Source organism: Schistocerca gregaria, chromosome 9 (assembly GCF_023897955.1).
Source record: "Schistocerca gregaria isolate iqSchGreg1 chromosome 9, iqSchGreg1.2, whole genome shotgun sequence".
NCBI classification, from domain to species: Eukaryota; Metazoa; Arthropoda; class Insecta; order Orthoptera; family Acrididae; genus Schistocerca; species Schistocerca gregaria.
This window is the reverse complement of record NC_064928.1, coordinates 191,212,381-191,238,748: the sequence shown is the minus strand read 5'-3', so window position 1 is coordinate 191,238,748 and position 26,368 is coordinate 191,212,381. Positions and strand designations below refer to the sequence as shown.

General features: G+C 41.0%; 1 protein-coding gene across 1 annotated transcript in view; it reads left to right on the top strand.

The window, feature by feature from the left end:
* The window catches only part of LOC126292260 (uncharacterized), a 949,965-nt gene that overhangs the window by 322,780 nt on the left and 600,817 nt on the right, over window positions 1-26,368 (top strand). Inside the window, exon 3 of the mRNA XM_049986160.1 lies at window positions 11,283-11,425. Within this exon, the coding sequence (XP_049842117.1) occupies window positions 11,283-11,425 (143 nt within the window). The remainder of the gene's footprint in view (window positions 1-11,282; window positions 11,426-26,368) is intronic.

The window sequence follows — 26,368 nt, the reverse complement described above, 5'->3', positions numbered from 1 at the left end:
GAGGTAGAGTCATAGGCAGATTTACCAAAGTCCTTATTGGCAAGTTCAGACATATGGTAGGTACGATAGGCTATTACAACCTGTTCTCTTCGCTCACCTTAGAGAAGCACACTGAATTCCACGTGGTGTCGTTTGTACAAGGTCCTTGCACCTCTATCAGGTGCAGACTATTTACATGGTTGGTTTATTTTAATATATGTGATCGTTCCTTGTACAAATTCAAGATTAACTTTGTGTTATGTATACAGAAAATAAATGTAACTGTAAATTTGTAGGATGACATTTATCTCTTAAACAATCCCACCCACAGCCATCCTTTTCCATCATCATTATTGAAGGGAAACTTTTATCAGTTAATGAATAAATGAAGGGCTTATTTCAATAGTGGTACGAGTCCATTTTTGTTCATATTGAGATATAGAGTCCTATAGTTAAATGAGGCTGAAAAATCTGCAGTTGAGATACCAGAAATATTCAAGCAGATGGCTTCTTGCTAGAAATGAACCTTTCTTTCTGTTTTTGGATCATTAATTTCAGAAGCATTATAGGCAAAAAAGTGAAGATAATGGACTTATACCACTATTGAAATAAGCCCTTCAAATTATATAGGAGGTTAATCACGTCACATGGGATTTGTATAAGGTGCAGCACACGGTTGTGTTACAGACCTTGAGCAGATTCAGTATAAACCCACTTGGGTGTGATTTGCATGACATCATGTTTCTGCCCCTTAACTTGCTTATCAGTTAAGGCTACCACGATGGAAAACACGCCACTAGTTTCCAGCTTTTATAATTTTACATACAGAATTCATATCTGTCTTGTGCCAGTTACCACCACGTTGATAAATAAATCTATTAGGATACCATTACACAGAGCCCCACCACTCTATTTGGTAGATAAGATACGTGATTACACTGGAAATAACTTGAAAATGCCCAAGGGGGCGGAATTAACTAATAGCAGAAAAGAGTGAAATAAGGTGTCTATTACAAAAATAAAAACAGACGATAACTTCCCTCAAACCCTCACATTTCTTGGGGACGTTCTACTTTTCAGTTTCTTCTTCTCCAGTTCACAGTGATGAAACCAGGTGTCGCCTCGTGTCACAATTCTTGCAAGGAAGCCATCTGAAGAATCCCTGTATGTAGCAAGACATTGTCTTTCGTGTATGTTTGTGGATGTCCGACAACATTCTCGGGACCCATTATATCATAAATAAAATGATAAACTAGCGAAGTTTAACAAAGCAGTTGAAAGTGATGTGCACTGCAGATTATTAAGCCTACTATCACCTAAACGGTGGTCTTCAAGGCGTCTGGTCAGTTCCTAGCAGATACAGCCGAAAACTGGTATGCAGCCTTCTACTTCCAAATATTACACTAGCCAGCACAAAATTTCATCGTTTTGGTTACACGAAGATAACAAGGACAATATTAAAGTCCCTGCTTCGTGCCCTTTATCTTCACTGCTTATCTGGAGGTGTTTTAGCTTACCTGGCATCTTCTACAGATGTCTCGTGCATTCCGTTTGTAGACATTGATTTCCCTACTGGATTTTTCTTGTCAGCAGGTCGCGAGTTCGTTGCACCTATATTGAATGAAAGAACAGTGTGCAAAACCAGATGTCCCGGCGTATCGGCGTGCCCCCTCTCACCAGACACTCTGCTTACCCGAAGCCACACCCACATTCTTGTCTTTTGGGTTTATTTATCACTGCCTCGTTCTCAGAAAATGGAAAATCTATGACAACATGTTGCTTCAGACGAGCATCAAGTGCACCAGCGAACGTGCAGAGTGCTACGACAGAGCACCTTATGGAAGCACCTTGAATTAAATTTGTATACAAATGGGAAGAATACACAATCTATAGCATATGTGAGTAGGGAAGATGTATAACAAAAGTTGTATTTTTTGAAATATGTGCATTTCTTTTGGAATGATCCTCAAACACTAGTGTTTGTAAAACTTAAGGCAGCAAGTAGATGTGTGATTACGATTAAGGCTATACCACAGATTATGGCAAAGCTATACACAAATGATTCTTAATTCCAGGAGTTAAATAGAAAAACGGTTTTTGCATACAGCACATCAATTTTTTTTATTTTATTTGTGCAATTCAATGTGTTAACCTTATTTGCAAGCCATCCTCAGTCAGTGTCTGAAATATTACGTGATTTTCTTTTCATTTGCACTTATAGGTTATAGTTTTGAAACAGGTCTTGCAAGTTCTTTTTAATAAAATAGACATTTACATACAGAGCAGCATGTAATTCAGTATTTGTAAGCCAAACAGATTTCTCTCAACTGGAAAAATGGTTGAAAGTTTCCACTTCTTTTTGTGGTAGCTCTGTTTTCGAAACGTAGTACCTTAACTGCCACTGAAGCTAGCCTGCAGACGTTGTTGCCTGGGTATACTGTTGAGAAGCAGTACACACGTAGTATATGGGCCCATTGAATGCACTAGGAGTGTTAATGTCCATCATTCTCAAAAGTATTTTAAAAATTGAATTACATTTTAAACTGTCTTCTTTTTAAATTCTGTGATAAAAATTGATTCAGGTTATACAAACTGAATTAATTTTTATTTCAAATACATGATGAAATTAGTAGATTTTATAAATCGAATATTTACAGTTGATGTTGATATATTTTAATAGTTACTAGTACATCTATATGCAACATTTTACACACATGTTTAAAATTGTCATATATATATATATATATATATATATATATATATATATATATATATATATATATATATATATAGTGTGTGTGTGTGTGTGAAAAACTGAATCAGATTATATGCATTTATAATACTAAGTAAACTATTGTATATTATATGATGCAGTTTGAAAAAGCAACTGTTACTGATCTACGTGATCTACCTGAATATAATAAACCAGATTTTTTCAGAATTGTACACAGTAGTTAGTGATGGTGAAAAATGTTATCATTGTTATACTAATACCCCGTGGCTACGTAATATCCAAGTCTATAAATCTAAACATTTTCTTAACCATTTAATGAATTTGTATAAAACAAATACTGAAGGATTGCATATGACTATGTTTAAAGCTGATGAAATGGACCATGTTTTAAAGTTGTTCAGTATATTTCACAAGCATTAGAACAGCAAAGCTTTTCCATAAAAATATTTTAATGCAAAGATTAGAGTTATTAAATATTGTTCACCACACATAATGTAAAACATAACAAAGATTAATGGTAACAATTTTGAAAATTATTAATAGGTAAATTGGAATAAAATTAAAAATTGGAATAAAATTAATCACTTATTCACCTATTCTAGAACCCTAGATCAATCAAAGTTGGAAGAGTTTATAAAAATATAATAATATTGAAGAGACAAATGGACTTTCATTAGCATCATGCATTAGTAACAGTGATAACATTATTGCATTGGATGAATGTGAAGATAATTCGCTTGGAGTATTTTATGACATTAAATTGGAAAATAAAGATATTGTAAGAACAAATGTTGTATGAGAGGTAGACATAAAGGAATAGGATATTTCTATTAAGCACAAAAAACATAAAGACACCCAAATAATTAGTCAGAGATAATCTACATTTTTAAAATATTTTTAGACAAGATGAAACAAATCCAAAACTCATTTATTGTGAATTTGTTTGGTTAAGAGCTTGCTTAACAAACTATTTTACAGTAATGAAAAATATAAAATGGAAGATCAACCCATTTTAATGACAACAAGGAATTGGAGGATTAGTTGATAATGTATTGAAAGCTATTGAAGAAAACAGAGGAGCCTGCCAGTGTGGCTGAGCAGTTCTAGGCGCTTCAGTCTGGAACCACATGATCACTATAGTCGCAGTTTTGAATCCTGAGTCGGGCATGGATCTGTGTGATGTTAGTTAGGTTTAAGTAGTTCTGAGTTCTAGGGAACTGATGACCTCAGATGTTAAGGCCCATAGTGCTCAGAGCCATTTGAACCATTTTCATTATAGAGAAGTTGAAAAACAAATAGTTCCATGTCATAATCACAATTATCATCATCATTTAGATGAATTTAATAACATACCAGAAATTAAACAGTATGATTATATGTTAAGTAAACCTGAAATACAAGCTGTTTTGAATAATGATGATGAAGACAAAAATTAAATGATAACTCACATAATATAAAAATATATGATTCAGAAAAATGAAGAATAATAAATATAAGTGAAAGACTGTTAGATAGAGATTTTCGGTTAAGGCCTATTGGTGTGTTTAAATAGACTGGTAATTTACCAGTGGATAATTTACAGTCAGAGATACAGAATATGATGGGTCATATAGATTGATGAAACTTGTAACTACATAATATATAACTAAGGATGATTTGAATTCTAAATTTGTTTCTATTGATTTATCAAATTATACTAATATATTGTTTGAATCAGTAGTATTATAAAACTTCCTGGCAGATTAAAACTGTGTGCCCGACCGAGACTCGAACTCGGGACCTTTGCCTTTCGCGGGCAAGTGCTCTACCAACTGAGCTACCGAAGCACGACTCACGCCCGGTACTCACAGCTTTACTTCTGCCAGTACCTCGTCTCCTACCTTCCAAACTTTACAGAAGCTCTCCTGCGAAACTTGCAGAACTAGCACTCCTGAAAGAAAGGATATTGCGGAGACATGGCTTAGCCACAGCCTAGGGGATGTTTCCAGAATGAGATTCGGTAGCTCAGTTGGTAGAGCACTTGCCCGCGAAAGGCAAAGGTCCCGAGTTCGAGTCTCGGTCGGGCACACAGTTTTAATCTGCCAGGAAGTTTCATATCAGCGCACACTCCGCTGCAGAGTGAAAATCTCATTCTGGAAGGAGTATTATATTTTGATAAAGATCAAAATAAAATTATTTAGGGGTGTTAAATACTATAATTTGATGAAATAAATTTTTGATTCTTTTCCAAAATTAACACAAACAATAGGCTCTTCATGATATGAGAGCACAGGTGAATGATTTATTAAATATACAGTAATACACCAGCTGTATATTTGTGCCTGAATGATATACATGAATTCATCGATAGATTAAACGTTGTTCATTGGTAGGGGATAGCTGCTAACAAAAAATTTTACAATGAAAACGTAAGAACAACAAAAATGTTAATAAATAAATTTAATGGTTTTATTATCAACAACCCAAAAGGCATACCTTCTTTGATTAGATTTCTAAATAATCTACCTATTACATTTAAGAAGAATGATAAATATGGAAAATGGGTAGTTAACACATCAATTAACAAATTACCACCTTAAATGCATCTACTAAGATATAATTTTTTGATCCATGTACAAAATTAGATGAAAGATTTAGAAGAGATGAAGGTACAAATCCATACATTAAGTTTGTAAACAACATGATACTGCATCAGAGGTTATAAAGATATAGAATGTGGGCATAGACAAATAAAATACTACAGAATGTAGCAAAAGAGAGAATGTTAACAATAATGAATCAACTGATGAAGCATTAGCTGCTACAGGTATTGGAAGTGTAATGTATCAAAAAGAAAATTAGGTGTAGGTGTTAATATTGATGACAGTGGATGGAATTATAATACACATTCTTTTTATATACAAATTAATAATTTCAGTTTTGATTACATTGTGTTGGTATGTCATGCACCAAAGGTTGCACAATTGAAATTGAACTCAATATGATCAGTTTTATAGTACTGACAATTTTTAACTGATACACAAAAAAAGAAAATAAGAGATAAAAAGTGGCAAAAATTTATTCATATCATTAGGCATACCTATTGTGAAAAATATTATCGGATTTCTAACAAAAAGGAAAGAGGAAGTGGACGAGCACACAACAAAGATGGATGTTTACCATTATTAAATAATTGTCTTGTTTCGGTGATGAGGGTTCATTAGCAAGTGGAGCAGGTACAGTCACAGCCTCAGTTCATAATAAACAAAAAAATGTGAAGGTAGCAGAGCAAAAGAGGCATAATTTAGCCTCAGAAAAAAGGTACAGGGTTTAAAAAAATGTTGCAAAAGAAAGTCAGTATGTACCCAGTTGTACTCAGTAATTTTGATATAGAAAATCTTGCTAAAAATTAGAAATTATTCATTTTCGTGGTATATACATGATTGATGACTTACCTATTAATCCTAGAGAATATGCATGTGAAATTCTTAATTTACACACTTAAAATCATAATGAACACACTGGATTTGTTATTATAAAACGAATAATACAAAAATAGCATTTGACTCATTTGCTGGTAGAGTACCAATATAACTAGTTAAGTATTAAATCAAATTGAATTATCTGACAATACAGAGAGAATATGAGATAATATTTGTGGACATTTATGTCTATTTGTGCCAAAAATAGTATCAGAAGGTTATAAATAAATGATATTTTAAAGGTAATATGTTGTGGTTGGCAGGAGAGCCAACCCATATACCTAAAGGAGGCCGAAATGCACGCGTTTTAGCTCACGCAGGCTGGCGTGAGGTCTGGAACATGACAAGGGAATTAGAATTGGGAAAAACGGACGTAGCTGGTGGAATACTTAACTTTAATCCATTAATTCGCTCTTTAGGGTACATGATTCACAATATCCATAGTACGGATACTGGCGCCTTGCTAGGTCGTAGCAAATAACGTAGCTGAAGGCTATGCTAACTATCGTCTCGGCAAATGAGAGCGTATTTAGTCAGTGAACCATCGCTAGCAAAGTCGGCTGTACAACTGGGGCGAGTGCTAGGAAGTCTCTCTAGACCTGCCGTGTGGCGGCGCTCGGTCTGCAATAACTGATGGTGGCGACACGCGGGTCCGACGTATACTACCGGACCGCGGCCGATTTAAAGGCTACCACCTAGCAAGTGTGGTGTCTGGCGGTGACACCACATAATAAATGGACAGTTTTTGGAAAATAAAAATCAGTGGAATCTTTGGAATCAAATATTAAAAAAAGATTCGAATCCAAATATGAAAAAAATGTAGTTAATCAATTTTGTAATGAAGTACACAGCATTTTTAAAACAGATAACACTTACATTGATTTCAATGGCAAAATATTAGTAGATGTAAATGATCCAACTGATAAAAAGGATGGAGTTAGCAAAAGATATTTAAAAATGCACTGAATAATCTTGTTACAAAATCTGAATACACACATATTATTCTACGAGGGTAATCTCAAAAGTAAGGTTTCCTATTTTTTTGATAAGTACATAGACCTGTTTATTTCTACAATGGTTTACATTAGTTTACAACTTGAACATTTAGCTATTTTTCAACATACTTACCATTCGTGTCGATGCATTTTTGTAGATGCTGTGGCACTGTTTGTATGCCCATGTCATACCAGCTCTGCGCCTTGCTGTTCAGAAAGTTAAGATCCTCTTCTATCACCTCGTCGTCGTAGCTGAATCGCTTTCTGACCAAATGTTCTTTTAACCTAGGGAACAGGTCACTGGGTGGGTGAGTGAGTGATTATGTTCCACTGATAATGTTGCAGGAGAGCAATCGTTTGCCGAGCGATGCGTGGGCGAGCGTTGCCAAGAAGAATTAGTGCGCCCTTGCTCAAAACGCGTCTCCTCCGGTTCTGAATTGCCCGTTTGTGTTTTTTCAGAGTCTCACAGTACCGGTCAGCTTTAATTGCGGTCTCAGCGATTCAGCTTCTTTTAAGTGGAACATACTAAAAATAGGGTAAATTACAATACCAGAGGTGTCTGTTGCAAGATTCTAGTGGGAGTTGTTTCTGAGACACTGTTTTTTGAAAATTTCGCACCCTTTCACTTGTACAATACCTGTGGTGGGACACACTGAAGAGCAACACAAGTGCATACACTAGTTATGTGGAGTCTGACCAGTAACGAGACAACTGGCAGCCACAGATTGCGTTCAAAATAATCACTGACAGCGGAAATACACGCGTCCAGGCTGGTATGGAGCAACTACTGCACACGTGCTAGCATTTTAGAGATGTCCGAACAGGCTGCAGTAATACGTCGTTGCATAACATCGGGTGTAGTTCGTATGTCCTTGTCGACAGCGTCCTTCTGCTTTTCCCACAGAAATAAAGGTCTACAGGCGTCAAATCCGGGGAATGGGCTGGCCGAGGTACAGGTCCACTGCGTCCAACCCAACGATTTGGTAACAATTCGTGGAGACCTGCTGTAGTACGTCGTCCAGAATGGTCTGGACAGCCATCTTGTTGGTACCAGATGTTCCTCTTAGTCTGCAGGGGAGCTAATAGCATACATGGAATATAGCCTGTTAGGAGGCCGTGATACTAGATCACGTTCAGTGTGCCGTCTTTGAAATAAGAGCCTATGAGCTGATGATTCACTAACCCACACCAAGCGTTCACTCTACACTGGATCTGACGTTCCACTTGGCGAAAGCTTCTGGGATTGTCAACAGACCAGTACTTCATGTTTCGTCGGTTTACCTGGCTGCGATTGGTAGATGTGGCTTCATCACTAAACAAGCTACATAGTACATCTAGAGTATCGTATCTTAATGACCATCTACAGAAGTTAAAACGTTTCTCATGATAATTTCCATGCAGCCCTTGATGGAGAGAGATGTGATAGCCATGGAACGTATGTGGACGGAGAATTAGTAGGAGTCCTGCCTGACTCATGACACTTCATTGTCCGAGTGTGCGGTAGCTAACGTGCGGATCAACTGCAACAGCAGCAAGAACATTAATTTCCCCCTCATTTGTCGTCAGTTGTTTCCTCGTGCCACGCTGTATAGTTGTCACTCTACCACTTTAAAGTAACTGCTTGAAGAGGTTAATAAACCATTGCTGAGATGGTATACGTGTATTGACCTATCTTTCCGCATACACCATACAACAACGAACTGCTCTCTTCCTAACGCTCCATACACCAAGAGCATGTCGGCTGCCCTGATAAATCCCACCGTCCACTTATGACCTACTGATTGTATTGTCACACACTAACCGACTAACAAGTCTCAGTGATCTGAAGAAACACAGGAACGCTGTAAGGAAACACAGCAACATTGTATCTAGCAACTACGGAGGTTGAATGGCACAAACAAGTGTTGATGTGGTAATTTTTAAAATACGGTATCTCTTAAACGACTCGTACTACACTCATGCTCATAAATTAAGGATTATTGCTGAATGTGGTGCCACACAACATGGTACGATACAAAACTGGCGCTAATAGCATAGGCACATAGGGAACACATACTAAAAGAAACAATGTGTGTGAAATCTTATGGGACTTACTGCTAAGGTCATCAGTCCCTAACCGTACACACTACTTAACCTAAATTATCCTGAGGACAAACACACACCCCCATGCCCGAGGGAGGACTCGAACCTCCACCAGGACCAGCCGCACAGTCCATTACTGTAGCGCCTTAGACCGCTCGGCTAATCCGGCGCGGAAACACTTACTACACAGATCTGAAAGTCCACGGTATTAGTGATAAGTCGAGAAAACCTCCCCGAAACACATGTGCTACAAAACACCACTGTTTCCTGCACATGTACTCCGGCATGAATATAGAATATGATCACCATACACACATACACAGGCCGCACAACGGGCTGGCATACTCTGGATCAGGTGGTCGAGCAGCTCCTGGGGTATAGCCTCCCATTCTTGCACGAGTGACTGTTGGAACTCCTGAAGTGTCCTAGGGATCTGAAGACCTGCAGCGATACGTCGACCAAGAGCATCCAGACGTGCTCGCTGGGGTTTAGGTCTGGAGAACAGGCAGGCCACTCCATTCACATGATATCTTCTCTTTCAAGGTACTCCTCCACGATGGCAGTTTGGTGAGGCCATGCGTTATCACCCATCAGGTGGAAGGTGGGACCCAATGCACACCTGAAAAGTCGGACATATTGGTGCAAAATGATGCCTTGATAGACCTGACATGTTACAGTTCCTCTGTCAAAGACATGCAGGGATGTACGTGCGCCAATCATAATTCCATCCCACACCATCAAACCACAACCTCCATACAGGTCCCTTTCAAGGACATTAAAGGGTTGGTATCTGGTTCCTGGTTCACGCCAGATGTAAACCTAGCGAGAATCACTGTTTAGAATATACCTGGACTCTTCCGTGAACTTGGGACCACTGTTCCAATGACATGTACTGTGTTCTTGACACCAGGCTTTACGGGATCTCTTGTGACCAGGGGTCAGTGGAACGCATCCCTCAGGTCTCCGGGCGAATAAACCATGTCTGTTCCGTCCTCTGTAGACTGTGTGTCTGGAGACAACTGTTCCGGTGGCTTCGGTAAGGTCCCGAGCAAAGCTATCTACAGTACTCCCTGGCCGTCTGCGGGCACTGATGGTGAGATATCGATATTCTTGTGGTGTTCCTGTGTGCTGGAATCGTTGTCATAATCTTGATCACACTTTGTGTCACACGGAGGGCCCGTGGTACGACCTGCTGTGTTTGACCAGCCTCCAGTCGCCCTAGTATTCTACTCTTCATAACGTCATCAATATGTGTTCTGTGAGCCATTTTCAACACACAGTCACCATTAGCACGTCTGAAAACGTTTGCACACTTACTGGCTGCACCGAACTCTGACATGGACCAACACACCTCTGCATATGTGGACTGCTGGCACCGCCACCATGCAACAACCGCACGTCAGATGCTCCACATGGTCATACCCCAAGGTGATTTAAAACCGCAAAGCGCCCACCAGAGCGTTGTTTCACCATGTATCAGCATTATCCTTAATTTATGAGCATGAGTGTAGAATGCTGCAACAAACACCTCTGACATTCTGATTTACCCAACACTTGTTTTGTTAATGTAAATAGGCAGTGTTCGATTTAAAAAAGAATATTTTTGCACTAAAAACTATATTATTACAATCTGTTGATTAGCTAACAATACGATCCCCTGACTACCAACCCATTCTGTGAAATTAGCATATGAAAACTACTTTCCATTTCCGCGATATTTGAGTTGCAGCAGGCCAGAGTGGCCGATCGGTTCTAGGTTCTACAGTCTGGAACAGCGCGACCGCTACGGTCTGAGGTTCGAATCCTGCCACGGGCATGGATGTGTGTGATGTCCTTAGGTTAGTTAGGTTTAAGTAGTTCTAAGTTCTAGAGGACTGATGACCTCAGAAGTTAAGTCCCATAGTGCTCAGAGCCATGATTCGGCCTGTACATTTACCAACGGAAGTGTTAATGGGGTAGTAATAGTAAGTCTGGTCGGCTGACAATAGGCAGCAAACTGAACGAACGTGTGTGTGTGTATGTGTGTTGCAGCCAGTGCGGGATTTGGCGGCCGTGAGCTGCGCCCCGTGCGAATCGGCAGACGAGACATCGCGACGACATAGACTGGCGATCCCGCCCAGGACGTCCAGGCGGCAGCCGTCGCCCCCTCGCGCTGAAAGGGCTGCCAGGGACAGGTGAGTCTCCTGAGGCGGCTGCACGTCCATCCCTCTGTTCTCCACTGTCCGTCTGCACACAACGCTGAGTCCCAGATGAGCCAACTGGGCGGGCGAAGTGACGCCTCTACCTCTGCTTCTGGGAGCATACACTGTGTCCCAGACCAGCTGTCTACAGCTTCCTCTGTACGACCGCTTTTCAACACAAACACACACACACACACACACACACACACACACACACACACACACAAATGGATCAGAGTCCAAAGAACTACTCTCGAATCGTATCTCTACATAGTCACATATTTCAGTGCCATTCGCTATTGGATACAGCCATTTACGAGTTTTGGTCTTTATCCACCACCTTCAGAGCTATAAAAATCACAAATATACAGAAACAGCTAACCCATCCTACTAACTCACGATCATTGTAAGAGTATACACTCCCGAAAAAAAATCGCAGCACCAAAAATTTGGATATTTGTGGTAAGGTCTTACGGGACCAAACTACTTAGGTCATTGGCCCCTAAGCCTACCCACTACTAAATGTAACTAAAATTACGCTATGGGCAACATACACACCCATGCACGAGGGAGGACTCGAACCCTCGAACCTCCGACGGGGTGGTGGAAGGGGGGGCGGGGGGTGGGGGGGTGGGGGGGAAGGGAGAGTAGCACGGGCCGTGATGTGGCGCCCAAGACCGCGCGGCTACCCTTCGCGGTGCAAAACCAAAAAATAATTAATGTGGAGTAATGAAATTTCGGGAATACGTTTGTGTAGCTAACATATTTCAGTCATTAACATTGCAAGATCACAGGTTAATGAAAGCAGCAGATAAGCCATTGCAAATGTGAAATGCTTGTGCACAAGGGCAACCTCCAGAACGTTGAATGCAAGAATGCGCTGTGCAACCACTGTGTTGTACACATGCCAGATGTCAGTTTGTGCACTACTGGCCATTAAAATTGCTACACCAAGAAGAAATGCAGATGATACACGCGTATTCATTGGACAAATATATTATACTAGAACTGATATGTGATTACATTTTCACGCAATTTGTCTGCATAGATCCTGAGACATCAGTACCCAGAACAACCACCTCTGGCCGTAATAACGGCCTTGATACGCCTGAGCGTTGAGTCAAACAGAGCTTGGATGGCGCGTACAGGTACAGCTGCCCATGCAGCTTCAACACGGTACCACAGTTCATCAAGAGTAGTGACTGGCGTATTGTGACGAGCCAGTTGCTCGGCCACCATTGACCAGATGTCTTCAGTTGGTGAGAGACCCGGAGAATGTGCTGGCCAGGGCAGCAGTCGAACATTTTCTGTATCCAGAAAGGCCCGTACAGGACCTGCAACATGCGGTCTTGTATTATCCTGCTGAAATGTAGGGTTTCGTAGGGATCGAATGAAGGGTAGAGCCACGGATCGTAACACACCTGAAATGTAACGTCCACTTTTCAAAGTGCCGTCAATGCGAACAAGAGGTGACCGAGACGTGTAGCTAGTGGCACCCCATACCATCACGCCGAGTGATGCGCCAGCATGGCGATGACGAATACACGCTTCCACTGTGCGTTCACCGCGATGTCGCCAAACACGGATGCGACCATCATGATGCTGTAAACAGAACCTGGATTCACCCGAAAAAATGACGTTTTGCCATTCGTGCACCCAGGTTCGTCGCTGAGTACACCATCGCAGGCGCTCCTGTCTGTGATGCAGAGTCAAGGGTAACCGCAGCCATGGTCTCCGAGCTGTAGTCCATGCTGCTGCAAACGTCGTCGAACTTTTCGTGGAGATGCTTATTGTCTTGCAAACGTCCCCATCTGTTGACTCAGAGATCGAGACGTGGCTGCGCGATCCGTTACAGCCATGCGGAAAGATGCCTGTCATCTCGACTGCTAGTGATACGAGGCCGTTGGTATCCAGCACGGTGTTCCGTATTACCCTCCTGAACCCACCGATTCCATATTCTGCTAGCAGTCGTTGTGTCTCTACCAATGGAGCAGCAATGTCGCGATACGATAAACCGCAATCGCTACAACTCGACCTTTATCACAGTCGGAAACCTCATGGTACGTATTTCTTCTTCTTACACGAGGCATCACAACAGCGTTTCACCAGGCAACGCCGGTCAACTGCTATTTGTGTATGAGAAATCTGTTGGAAACTTTCCTCATGTCACCAAGTTGTAGGTGTCGCCACCGGCGCCAACTTTGTGTGAATGCTCTGAAAAGCTAATGATTTGCGTATCGCAGCATGTTCTTCCTGTGGGCTAAATTTCGCGTCTGTAGCACGTCATCTTCGTGCTGTAGCAATTTGAATGGCTAGTAGTGTAGAATGGGATTCCATACCAGTTGCACTAGGTCAGTCAATACAGGGACTGTTAATGCTGCATGCAGATGACATTGGAGTTGTCATGCGATGATGTCCCATTGTACTCGATAGCAGACAGATGTTGTGGTCCAGCATGCCAAGGCAACATGTGGAGACCCTGCAGAGCATGTTGGGTTACAACAGCGGTATGTGGGCGATCGTTATCGTGTTGGAAAATGTCCCATATGTGCTCTACTGGAGACAGATCTGATGATTGAGCATGCCAAGCCAACATGTCGACACTCTGTGGAGCATTTTGGGTTACAACAGCGGTTTGTGGGCGAGCGTTATCCTGTTGGAAAACACTCCCTGGAATGCTGTTCATGAGTAGCAGCACAACAGATAGAATCACCAGACTGACGTACAAATTTGCAGTCAGGGTGAGTGGGATAGCGGCTAGAAGTGCTCCCGCTGTCACACGAAATGACACCCCAGATCATAGCTCCACGTTTAGGTTCAGTGTGTCTAGCACGCAGATTCATTGCAGGGTCTGAAATGGCGCTCTTCTAACCGACACACGGCCATCACTGGCGCTGCAGCAGAACCAGACGCCATCAGAAATCGCAACAGGCCTCCATCCTACCCTTCACTCAACTTTCGCTTGACGCCAAGGAAGTCGCCGATGGCGATGGTTTGGGGTAAGTGGTATGTGTCTGGGTCGGAGCTGTCCTCGAAGTACGTTGCCTCACAGTGGTACCAACTGTTGCTCAGATTGCTGCTGCAGATGTAGTACGATGCATTTTCTTTCACAAAACACCGTTTCAGTGTTATTGTGTTCTTGGAACTCGGTTAGACTTGCTCCAAGTTGAAACCATGGACAAAGATTTTCAGACATGTGTTATTTGATGGGACATGTCGTTTTTGCCAAGGCTCACTTCCCTCTGGAGGTAAACATTTGAAACATGTGAGAAGTGTGTCTTCTTGACCACATTTTCACCATATAAAAACATAATGTTGTATTTCTGTACTTGTATTATCACAAATAAAACGCCTCTGCATTAAAGGCGTTATAAAAAATAATTTATTCGTTTGGACGGACAAAGGCGATTTTTAATATACCGGGTGTTTGAGGAGGAAAGGTCAACAGTTTAAACAGTGAAAGTATAAGCAATTCTGAACAGAAAATGTTATTTGAATATAGGTCCACAAATGTTTCGTTAGGGAGGTATATGTATCGAAAGGAACTCTAATTCTCCAAAATTGATGTGCATAACATGGACGTATACGCAATAGAACTGGACTGTTACGTGAGTTCTTGAAAACAATGTTACATAGAAGTACAGCTATGTTACACATCCTTACATAATGTTTACTTACTTTGCATTTAGTACATAATGCATTACAACATGCATGTAACATGTATTCCGTTGAAAAGACGTACCACGTCTTTTACAAGCAGCTTTAACACTTATCGCACGGATGTTGTACAGTTCACAGAACAAGTTCGAATATCCCACCATGAACGTCAATGCACTTTTGCGCTCTAGCATTAACGGGTTTTGTTGCTTCTTCAGTTGCTTGTGGTTGGTTCCTAATCAATTCAGAAGCGTGCCATGATGTGATGAATCAGTTCATCTCGTGTATTTACCTTCACTTCGTGCACCAGTGATTTCATCCAACCCCATAAACAGCCATCTAGAGGTGTAAGGTCAGGTGGTATTGGAGGCCAGTTAGTGGCACAGCCACGGCCAATCTAGCGATTAGGGTAGTTGCGACTGAGATGGTTCAAATGGCTCTGAGCACTATGGGACTTAACACCTATGGTCATCAGTCCCCTAGAACTTAGAACTACTTAAACCTAAGTAACCTAAGGAGATTCACACAACACCCAGCCATCACGAGGCAGAGAAAATCCCTGACCCCGCCGGGAATCGAACCCAGGCGTGTGAAGCGAGAACGCTACCTCACGACCACGAGATGCGGGCGGTTGAGATGGTCCCTCGCACGTAAGGTAACATGTGGAGGAGCACCGTCATGTTCAAAGTACATTCAGTTCGCTTGGTTAAAGGAATGTCTTCCAATAGTTCCAGAAAGAATTTTCCAAAAAATGCAGTTACCTCTCTCTCTTCGATCGCTGATTGATAATAAATGGACCTACCGAAAGGTTACCGATCATGCCGCATTTATGGCAAAACGAACTTGAAAATTGCCGTCCACTGAAGCGTGTGTATTTCCCCGAGACCATCGATGATTACTGGGTGTGTTGTTTATTCCATGTCGTGAAAACTGGGTTTTGTCAGTGAATAGTATGTGTGGAAGCAAATGACTGTTCTCAATTACCCAGTGACAGAATTGAAGTCGTTGGGCATTGTAGCCAATGTAGAGATTTTGGACACGCTGTATGTGAAATAGATACAGGTTTTCCGCACGTAATTTTCCCCTTACACGTGTCTGTGGGGCATTCATAAGCAGGGACATTCTTCGTATGCTGGTACCGGGACTTCTCTCAACATCTGCGATAATAATTTCGTCCTGTTCCTGCAAAGTTTGTTGACGTGCACGCTCGGACGAAAAATGTCTACTTGGAACAGAGCCTTTTGCTCGCTAAGTTATAAACACTTTGGCAAACACCCTGCGATCAGGTATTCTTCTCTTGCAACGGTAGCGCTACCGTCGCAGAAGCCATAAACATATTCGACATTACTGTAGACGTGTGGCAGTGTTAGCACCGCTTGTACGAACACTACACAGCTAACCGATCCACTGCCGGTACCCTACATAATGCGGCTTACACTGCACAACTCGTGAAACTCATCGTCATTGTTTATTTTTGTTATGATTTGTTGACAGAATCCTAATCGTAACCGGTAATCGTTGTCCTTCAACATTCCAAACACTGCTGCTTGCTTTCGAATTGAACGCCATGCGCTCCGTAAGACAGACTCGCTTACAACATCAATGTTGGCTGGACAACGCACACTTCTTGGTCTCCCTCCTGGTGCCTTCTTGAGGGCATATACAGTCTCTTCAAAGTTATTAATCCAACATTTTATCGCGTGTTTCGACGGAACGGCATCATGACGTCCTAAATCATAAAAACGTCGTTACTCCCTCTGGGCCGCTAGCAAACTATGGTTTTTATAAAACATTTTCAATGCTAGGACACGCTGTTATCCGTTCCACTGATCCATGATTACTGAAATGGCGGACTGTTTACTCGCTATCATTAACTCGCAGTGCTGCCATCTGCCCACGGCTGCCACTACTCATTTAAAAAAATTCCCGTTATTCTGTGTCACCCTGTAAATGAAGGGCTTATTTCAATAGTGGTACAAGTCCATTACTTTCACTTTTCTGCTTATAATGGTTCTGAAATTAATGGTACAAATAAACAGAAAGCAACGTTCATCTCTAGCAAAGAAGCCATGTTGTTCTGGTCTTCAGTCCCGAGACTGGTTTGATGCAGCTCTCCATGTTACTCTGTCTTGTGCAAGCTTCTTCATCTCCCAGTACCTACTGCAAACTACATCCTACTGAATCTGCTTAGTGTATTCATCTGTTTGTCCTCCACGACTTTTACCCTCCACGCTGCCCTCGAATACTAAACTGGTGATCCCTTGCTGCCTCAGAACATGTCCTACCAACCGATCCCTTCTTCTAGTCAAGTTATACCACAAACTCCTCGTCTCCCCAATCCCATTCAATACCTCCTCATTAGTTATGTGATCTACCAATCTAATCTTCAGCATTCTTCTGTAGCACCACATTTCGAAAGCTTCTATTCTCTTCTTGTCCAAACTATTTATCGTCCACGTTTCACTTCCCTGTATGGCTACACTCAGAAACGACTTCCTGACATTTAGATCTATACTCGATGTTAACAAATTCCTCTTCATCAGAAACGCTTTCCTTGCCATTGCCAGTCTACATTTTATATCCTCTCTACTTCGACCATCATTAGTTGTTTTGCTCCCCAAATAGCAAAACTCCTTTACTACTTTAAGTGTCTCATTTCCTAATCTAATTCCCTCAGCATCACCAGACTTAATTCGACTACATTCCATTATCCCCGTTTTGCTTTTGTTGATGTTCATCTTATATCCTCCTTTCAAGACACTGTCCATTTCGTTCAACTGCTCTTCCAAGTCCTTTGCTGTCTCTGACAGAATTACAATGTCATCGGCGAACTTCGAAGTTTTTATTTCTTCTCCATGGATTTTAATACGTACTCCGAATTTTTCTTTTGTTTCCTTCACTGCTTGCTCAATATACAGATTGAATAACATCGGGGAGAGACTACAACCCTGTCTCACTCCCGTCCCAACCACTGCTTCCCTTTCACGCCCCTCGACTCTTATAACTGCCATCTGGTTTCTGTACAAATTGTAAATAGCCTTTCGCTCCCTGTATTTTACCCTTGCCACCTTTAGAATTTGAAAGAGAGTATTCCAGTCAACATTGTCAAAACCTTTCTCTAAGTCTACGAATGCTAGAAACGTAGGTTTGCCTTTCCTTAATCTATTTTGTAAGATAAGTCGTAGGGTCAGTATTGCCTCACGTGTTCCAACATTACGGAATCCAAACTCATATTCCTCGAGGTCGGCTTTTACCAGTTTTTCCATTCGTCTGTAAAGAATTCGCGATAGTATTTTGCAGCTGTGGCTTATTAAACTGATTGTTCGGTAATTTTCACATCTGTCAACACTTGCTTTCTTTGGGATTTGAATTATTACATTCTTCTTGAAGCCTGAGGGTATTTCGCCTGTCTCGTACATCTTGCTCACCAGATGGTAGAGTTTTGTCAGGACTGGCTCTCCCAAGGTCGTCAGTAGTTCTAATGGAATGTTGTCTACTCCCGGGGCCTTGTTTCGACTCAGGTCTTTCAGTGCTCCATCAAACTCTGCACGCAGTATCGTATCTGCCATTTCATCTTCATCTACATCCTCTTCGATTTCCATACTATTGTCCTCAAGTACATCGCCCTTGTATAGACCCTCTATATACTCCTTCCGCCTGCGCCATATGCTTGAATATTTCTGGTATCTCAACTGCAGATTTTTCAGCGCCATTTAATTTTAGGAGTCTGTATCTCAAGATGAACATAAATGGGCTTGTTCCACAATTGAAATAAGGCGTTCATATATTCTTCCTTCAAATACACAATTTCAAACAGATATCGTACACGGAACAATGTATTGTTTTCCTTTCTTCTTCGATGTAGGCTTTACAGAGAACAAAGAAGCTGTGTTTATGGCATATTAGTTTATGATTAGAATACCACTGCTCTGTCAGAATCGTCCGAAACTTCGTAATACTACACGTTCAGAGACTACTGTCCTGAGAGATTCAGTAGCTTTAGAGGTCTTCCTCGCAGTCCTTAGACCAAAGGTCCCAACCGAATAAGCCATTCATTTTAAGCAACTTCAGCTTCCAACCAAGGTTTCTTTTGCAAAAAACAAGGCTCGGGGCAGGAGAGGTGCACAGAGAGGAAGGAAGGAAATGGACCTAGAGTAGGAGAGGGGGGGGGGGGGAGGGGGGGGGGGGGGGGAAGAGGAGGTGGGCAAGGAAGGGGTGTTGGAAGAGATGGAGAGAGAGACAGGAGGGGTTGGAGGTGGACGAGGAGGAGAAGGAAGAGGAGGATGAGGAGGAGACAGACAGAGACAGGAGACACAGAGACAGCTGGGGGAAGGACTTTAGGATGTATGTCCAATTCCCATACATATTTAGCAATTGCGAAGCACTGACAGGTTCGCTAGTGGCAATTATACACATAAATAACGCCTTCAGTGTTTTCGAAATGGCTCAAATGGCTCTGAGCACTATGGGACTTAACATCTGAGGTCATCAGTCCCCTAGAACTTAGAACTACTTAAACCTAACTAACCCAAGGACATTACAAACATCCATGCCCGAGGCAGGATTCGAACCTGCGACCGTAGCTGTCGCGCAGTTCCGGACTGAAGAGCCTAGAACCGCTCGGCCACCGCGGCCGGCGTTTTCGAAATGACAGCTGTTCAAGTTTATACTACATTTGTTGTTTTACATTAGTTGTTGAACAACATACAATAACAAATGTAACTTAATTATGAACAGCTGTTCGACGATTACACTGATAACGGCGCTATTTGTGTAAATAAATACCACTGGTAACAATGGCTGCTCTCTGTTTTCTTCTTTGCAAGATTCTGTTGTAAAACCTTCATATTGACACTTAAAACCGGTCGGTTCCCTAGTGTAGCTGTCCATGCATCAGTACGGCTTTAGAAAGCATCGCTCCTGCGAAACGCAACAGGCCCTTTTTTCACATGATATCTTTTGAACCATGGACGAACGGTATCAGACGAATGCCATAATCCTTGGCTTCCGGAAAGCACTTGCTTGGTGCCCCAGTGCAGACTCCTAACTAATGTACGAGCATATGGGATTGGTTCCCAAGTATGTGAGTGTCTCGAAGACTTCTTAAGTAATAGAACCCAGTACGCTGTCCTCGATGGTGAGTGTTCATCGGAGGTGAGGGTATCCTCTGGAGTGCTCCAGGGAAGTGTGGTAGGTCCGCTGTTGTTTTCTATCTACATAAGTGATCTTTTGGATAGGGTGGACAGCAATGTGCGGTTATTTACTGATGATGCTGTGGTGTACGGGAAGGTGTCGTCGTTGAGTGACTGTAGGAGGATACAAGATGACTTGGACAGGATTTGTGATTGGTGTAAAGAATGGCAGCTAACTCTAAATATAGATACATGTAAATTAATGCAGATGAATAGGAAAAAGAATCCCGTAGTGTTTGAATACTCCATTAGTAGTGTAGCGCTTGACACAGTCACGTCGATTAAATATTTGGGCGTAACATTGCAGAGATATATGAAGTGGGACAAGCATGTAATGGCAGTTGTGGGGAAGGTGAATGGTCGACTTCGGTTCATTGGTAGAATTTTGGGAAAATGTGGTTCATCTGTAAAGGAGACCGCTTATAAAACACTAATACGACCTATTCTTGAGTACAGCTCGAGCGTTTGGGATCCCTATCAGGTAGGATTGAGGGAGGACATAGAAGCAATTCAGAGACGGGCTGCTAGATTTGTTACTGGTAGGTTTGATCATCACGCGAATGTTACGGAAATGCTTCAGGAACTCGGGTGGGAGTCTCTAGAGGAAAGGAGGCGTGAATCGCTACTGAAGAAATTTAGAGAGCATTTGAGGCTTACTGCAGTACAATTTTACTGCCACCAACTTATATTTCGCGGAAAGACAACAAAAGATAATAGAGATTAGGGCTCGTACAAAGGCATATAGGCAGTCATTTTTCCCTCGTTCTGTTTGGGAGTGGAACAAGGAGAGAAGATGCTAGTTGTGGTACGAGGTCCCCTCCTCCACGCACCGTATGGCGGATTGCGGAGTATGTATGTAGATGTAGAACTTAGAGTATTCTTAGTAAAGTACTTATTCCCTAATGTGTCTCATTATTTTCTGCGCAGCAAAACCCTCTAGTATCAGAGTACCTTCTTATCCTTTTGGACACAAATCAGTTATGTACTAACAGAGAGATGTCTCCTGAGACATATCCAATCCAACACATAGAACATTTTGCATTTTCACTCATTCAGAAAAAAAGAATAAAACAGAAACTGTTTCATGGATCACTGGGTATTGTGCTCCAATTGTGTTGCAAATAGGTATGTAGCAGATAGGTCTTCCTGTCTAACGAAGCGTTAGATAGTATTCTGAAAACAAACTTTAGATATTGTTTGGCAGATTGCGTTTCTTCTTGGATCAGCCTCACGACACTCTTCGAGTATTTGAAACAGAGATGTTTTACACGTCCCCCCCCCCCCCCCCCCCCAATTTAGTGGTCTACCTGGTACTATACCACATAAAGTAGCGTTTCGGAAAGCACATTGTATGTAACCAGCAGCAGTGTGGTATTCCTCTAAGCTGTTGACATCGGTCTTGTCCCCTTTTTTAATATAAAAGGATTAATTAATTGGTACTTTCAGTTCTCTGGAATTTGTGCCTTATTCGTTTTGACATCTGTAATAGATTTCCATCAGACAGTGTCCATAATTCTGCAATTATTCCGTCATCACTCGCTTCTTTGTTATTTTCACTGAATTATTTCTAACAGTTCTTTCGTATTTTGTGGGCTCAGTTCCGGTAATTAAGTAATTTTGACAAACTCTGGGAGGTTGTAGTGGACATCAAAACAAATATTTTTCCCTAATGTCATTTTTCCTTTGCGGATTATGTAAACCGATGGAGTCCGTATTACGATCTTCAGTTGTTAGAGGGCGTATTACGCTCTTCAGTTGTAGGCAACTGCTGTACACCAGTGTAGCAGTGCCTTGTCTCTGTTTACTAATGGAGCGATGCACCTGGAGTGAGTACACTGATACGGTTGGTGTGTGCTACGTAGCGGGCCACAACGGAGGAGCTGCATAGCGGGTTTATCTACAACAATATCCTAATCGCCGTATCCCGCATCGTACGACCTTTGTTATTGTGCACCAACGTCTGCGTGAGAACGGGTCATTTAGCAGATTACCTGGACAGGGACGCCGTCGCACGGCAAGAACGCTGCAATTTGAGGAAGCTGTCTTGCAGCATGTGGAGCGGGATCCTTCAATCAGGACTCGTGCAGTTGCACGTAACATGGGGACGGATCAGACGAATGTAAGAACAGTCCTTCGAGAGCAATTGTTACGTCCATTTGGTATGTCACATTTAATCGTTTCTTGAAATATTTAGCCAATAATTCACTGTTTACTTTGATGGATGATGATGGCCTTCTACACTGTTTTCGAAAATGAGGATTTGGAAGGTTACATCAAGAGAGGTTATATTTAAGTACTTGGTAGAGTCTTGGGTCTCTTTTTTTCTGAAAATCGTTTCCAGTTTGACAGAGTTGCTGTTTATTATAGGTGCACTTAATGCTTTTTATGATGTTGGCTGCTTGCCATCGAAATTCCTTAAATTTTAATTATTACTTACATGAAAAACATTTTAATGTAATAAGCTTTTAAAACGAACTAAAAATCATAAAGTAATTTTTCCTAGATCCATACATATTCCTAACCCTATACACATAGTACTTAAAATTTGTACTTATGAGTTTTTAATAGCCATGACAATACTTGCAAAGACTAAAACGAAAAACGAGGCGCATTCAATAGATAATTGATCATGAATAGTTCACCTAAGTCACTAACAAGTTTATTGCCCTGAAAATGGTGTGAACTGTTGCATGATTTTTCTCAACGTTGGCTACTCTCTGTACTCATCACTATTATATAGTGTGTGCAGCTCATTTAAATTTTACAAGTAACGTCATTCTTATTAAAAATTCCCAACATGGAATTTCAGGGCTCTCTGCGCGTTGTTAGAAATCTGTATGGGGCTGGGAGAAAATATTTCATATTTTTTAATCAGTTTTAAAAATGTGCTATATTCAAATGTTTTTTTATTTAAGTAATCATTTTCTGCTTGTTAGTCTTATGTGTGTGAAATTTTTCAACTGATTTCAAACATTCTGATGCGATTATAACAGAGACGTGTGTTGAATTTCAGGTTTACTTATGTTTCCCTTCATCAGAGTCAACCAATAGGTTGCTTTTCCTATGTACACCTCGAAAAAAGTCTATGGAGGTACAATTGGAGAGATTTGAGCTCACACGCAGGCATACCATGAATCGTTCTTACCGCGAACAATTTGCGAAAGTAATAGCAATAGTGGGTAGTAGCAGTGGAACACAAAGTAACTTCGGCTACACACCAGTGAAGAACGCGAGCTAATATTGCATGGTCGTCCAGTTCTGAACTTTGAGAGTTGTAAGTTAGTTTAAAATCACTTGCAAAACTTCGTGCTGAAAAGACAAACTGACAAGAAAGCGATGTAATGAAAAGTGTTCAAAAAGAATGTTCCTTCTTGATCGAATGCCCCTGTTGCAATCCCTCTTGTGAGGGCTTCCTCACACTCTTAGTTTCACCATTTATGTTTCTTAGCCCTTCTTGTTGAAGTTCAGGATTCCTGTCCTCTGTCTCCCCACGTTTGGGCACCAAAGTCTGACATTTTTAAATTGAGTTCTTTATTTGTTATTATATTCCCTATGTCAAAACTAGCTATTCTTATCTTCTAAATGTGAAATTGATTTCAATTAACTCCCCCTTGATAACTATTAAATAAAAATTTTACATATGTATCCCGTTCTTAACCTTCAAATTCACGATTTCCTTCTCATTTTTCATGGATTTCTCTATGTGGTCTATTTGGATTTCTGTGAGTTTATTTGGCGATTTCCTGGTCTTCTGTTTGCAGGATAATTCTTGAAATTCGTGGACATCAATTTCAGCTGGTACAGTTCCATACGTTTTCTGCTGAAACTCACAGGAAATTTTGTGAAAAATTTGTCTTTCCCAATTTTTGGATTTAAGTCTCCCTCTAGAATTTTAATATCATTGTCTGGAATGTTTTGGGTGTAGATTCTAGCAGCTTCCAGAACGTCTCTACTTTCCATGGGTTTCTTTTGTTACAGAACTGACTCCATATTTTATTATTTATTGCTCTTATTTTTACGTTGGGATTTTATAGTTTTGCATTTAGTATTCCTAACCCTTTGTTTGTAGTTTCCAAAGTAAGCTGACAATGAAAAAGACAAGACTTTTTAGTTATGAAGTATAAAACTGTTTTGATAGTTACACACCAGAAATGAAAAATCTTTTTTAATGATGGGTCTTATATTTGTGACCTCTAGTATACTCAGTCTAATATGAGAACAAAGTAGCAATATCGCTCACCATTTTGTTTTCATTTACAAATCAATATTTACAAAAAATGCTCTCTTAATGACATATTTCACACAATATTTCAATTAACAATATAAAGTCGAAATTTCAGTGCCATTTGCTTAGGCACTCAGTATATACTGTAATTAACTTGTCTGGAGTAATTTTTCATTTTTGTAGTGATTTTGTGATTAAGAACTAATACTACAACAACTGTTACTACACTTAATTTCAGTGTCGAGTTCCGGTTTACACTTCAATAAAACCTTTGTCTCTTTATGAAAAATTAAATTTCTTTTCATTCCAATCACTCATGCACTTCTAATTTTCTAGTTTATAATAAAGTCACTTTCATACAAAAGTGCATGCAATAGAAAAATACCACACTGAAATATTGATTAAGTTTTTGAAACCTGATATCAACTTATTAACTAACAGAATGTGATAATTTTTCTTTGCCCTACCCTACTCATACCCTACACGAAGTGCATTCGAGTTATAATACCTCCGATTTTTCTTGTCGCAAACTTATCACAAGAAGTATGTGAAACTTGTCACTTTGCAAAGTAATCTCCCTGCAGCCATACGAGTTTATCACAACATCAACGCCATGATTCTGCGACCGCTGCAAACGCTTCTTTAGGAGTCTCTGGTTTGATCACTGCAAAATCGGTTATGTGATAGCGGCACATTTTGTGAATGTGCAAACATGGAGAGTGTTTTCCATCGTTGGAAACAGCCAAACGTCCTTAAGAGTGGGGCCAGGACAGTATGGGGCATGGAAAGTTACTTCTGAATTGTTTTCAAGAAGAAACTGCAGCATCGCGCTCTCTCAAAGCAATGGAGCATTGTCTTGCTGAAAGAGCGCAAAAGCAGCTTTTTCCAGCCGTTTTCCACACAATGCTGGAAGTACCTAATTGTATAAAACATCTTGGTAGAATGCGCCTGTCACCTGCCTTTTCGGAGCAATGAGGAAGGGTTATGGTATCACTGTCACAGACCATGGCCATCATAATTTTTTCAGTACTGCTGCTTACCCTTTTTAGTGAGGGAGGGGCCTTGAGTGTCTGTGTTTACATTGAGGTAACTGACCCTCCTTTCAGTATTAAAGAAACCTCATCCATGTCTCATACATTATCACAATTGATGAAAAGGAAGTCCCATCCATGCTGTTATCATGCATCAACATTACCTGGCTATGTGCTACGTGTGCAACCATGTGGTCATCCATCAGCATTCGAGACTTTGAGCTGCCAGGAGGACACATTTCGTATTTTCAAGTCCTCATGCACAGATTCCACGGAAATACTAACTTTTGGGGGTGATGTGCTGTACACTCATTCGGTGTTCCTCCAGTACAGCTTTCTCCACTCACTCGAATATGACATCAGAGAGGCTGGTGTAAGGCCAAGATTATCCTGGTCTGTTGTCACACGTCTTTCTGCCCTCTTTGAAGTGTTGTATCGACAAAGGCACATTACACAAACCCATGATACCAATATCACATGTGTCTCTCAACTGGTGATGAACTTCTGTTGGTATCACAGCACAGAAACAAAGAAAACAAATGATTACAACCTCTTTCAGTAATGAATACGGCGTCATTTTAAGTATCGAAACAGTCCTCATTCTAGCTGCTGCTATCAGACTTTTGTGTACTAAATTGTGCTACCATCACTGTCACATATTCAGAATGTGTGCACTCATATTTTAAAATAACAACACCTTTCTTTCTGTTTCTAGTCCCGAGAAAAGATCGGAGGTGTTATAACTTGAATGTACACTCATGCTCATAAATTAAGGATAATGGCAGAATGTGGTGCCACACAACTTGGCACTCCATTACGACTGGTGCTAATA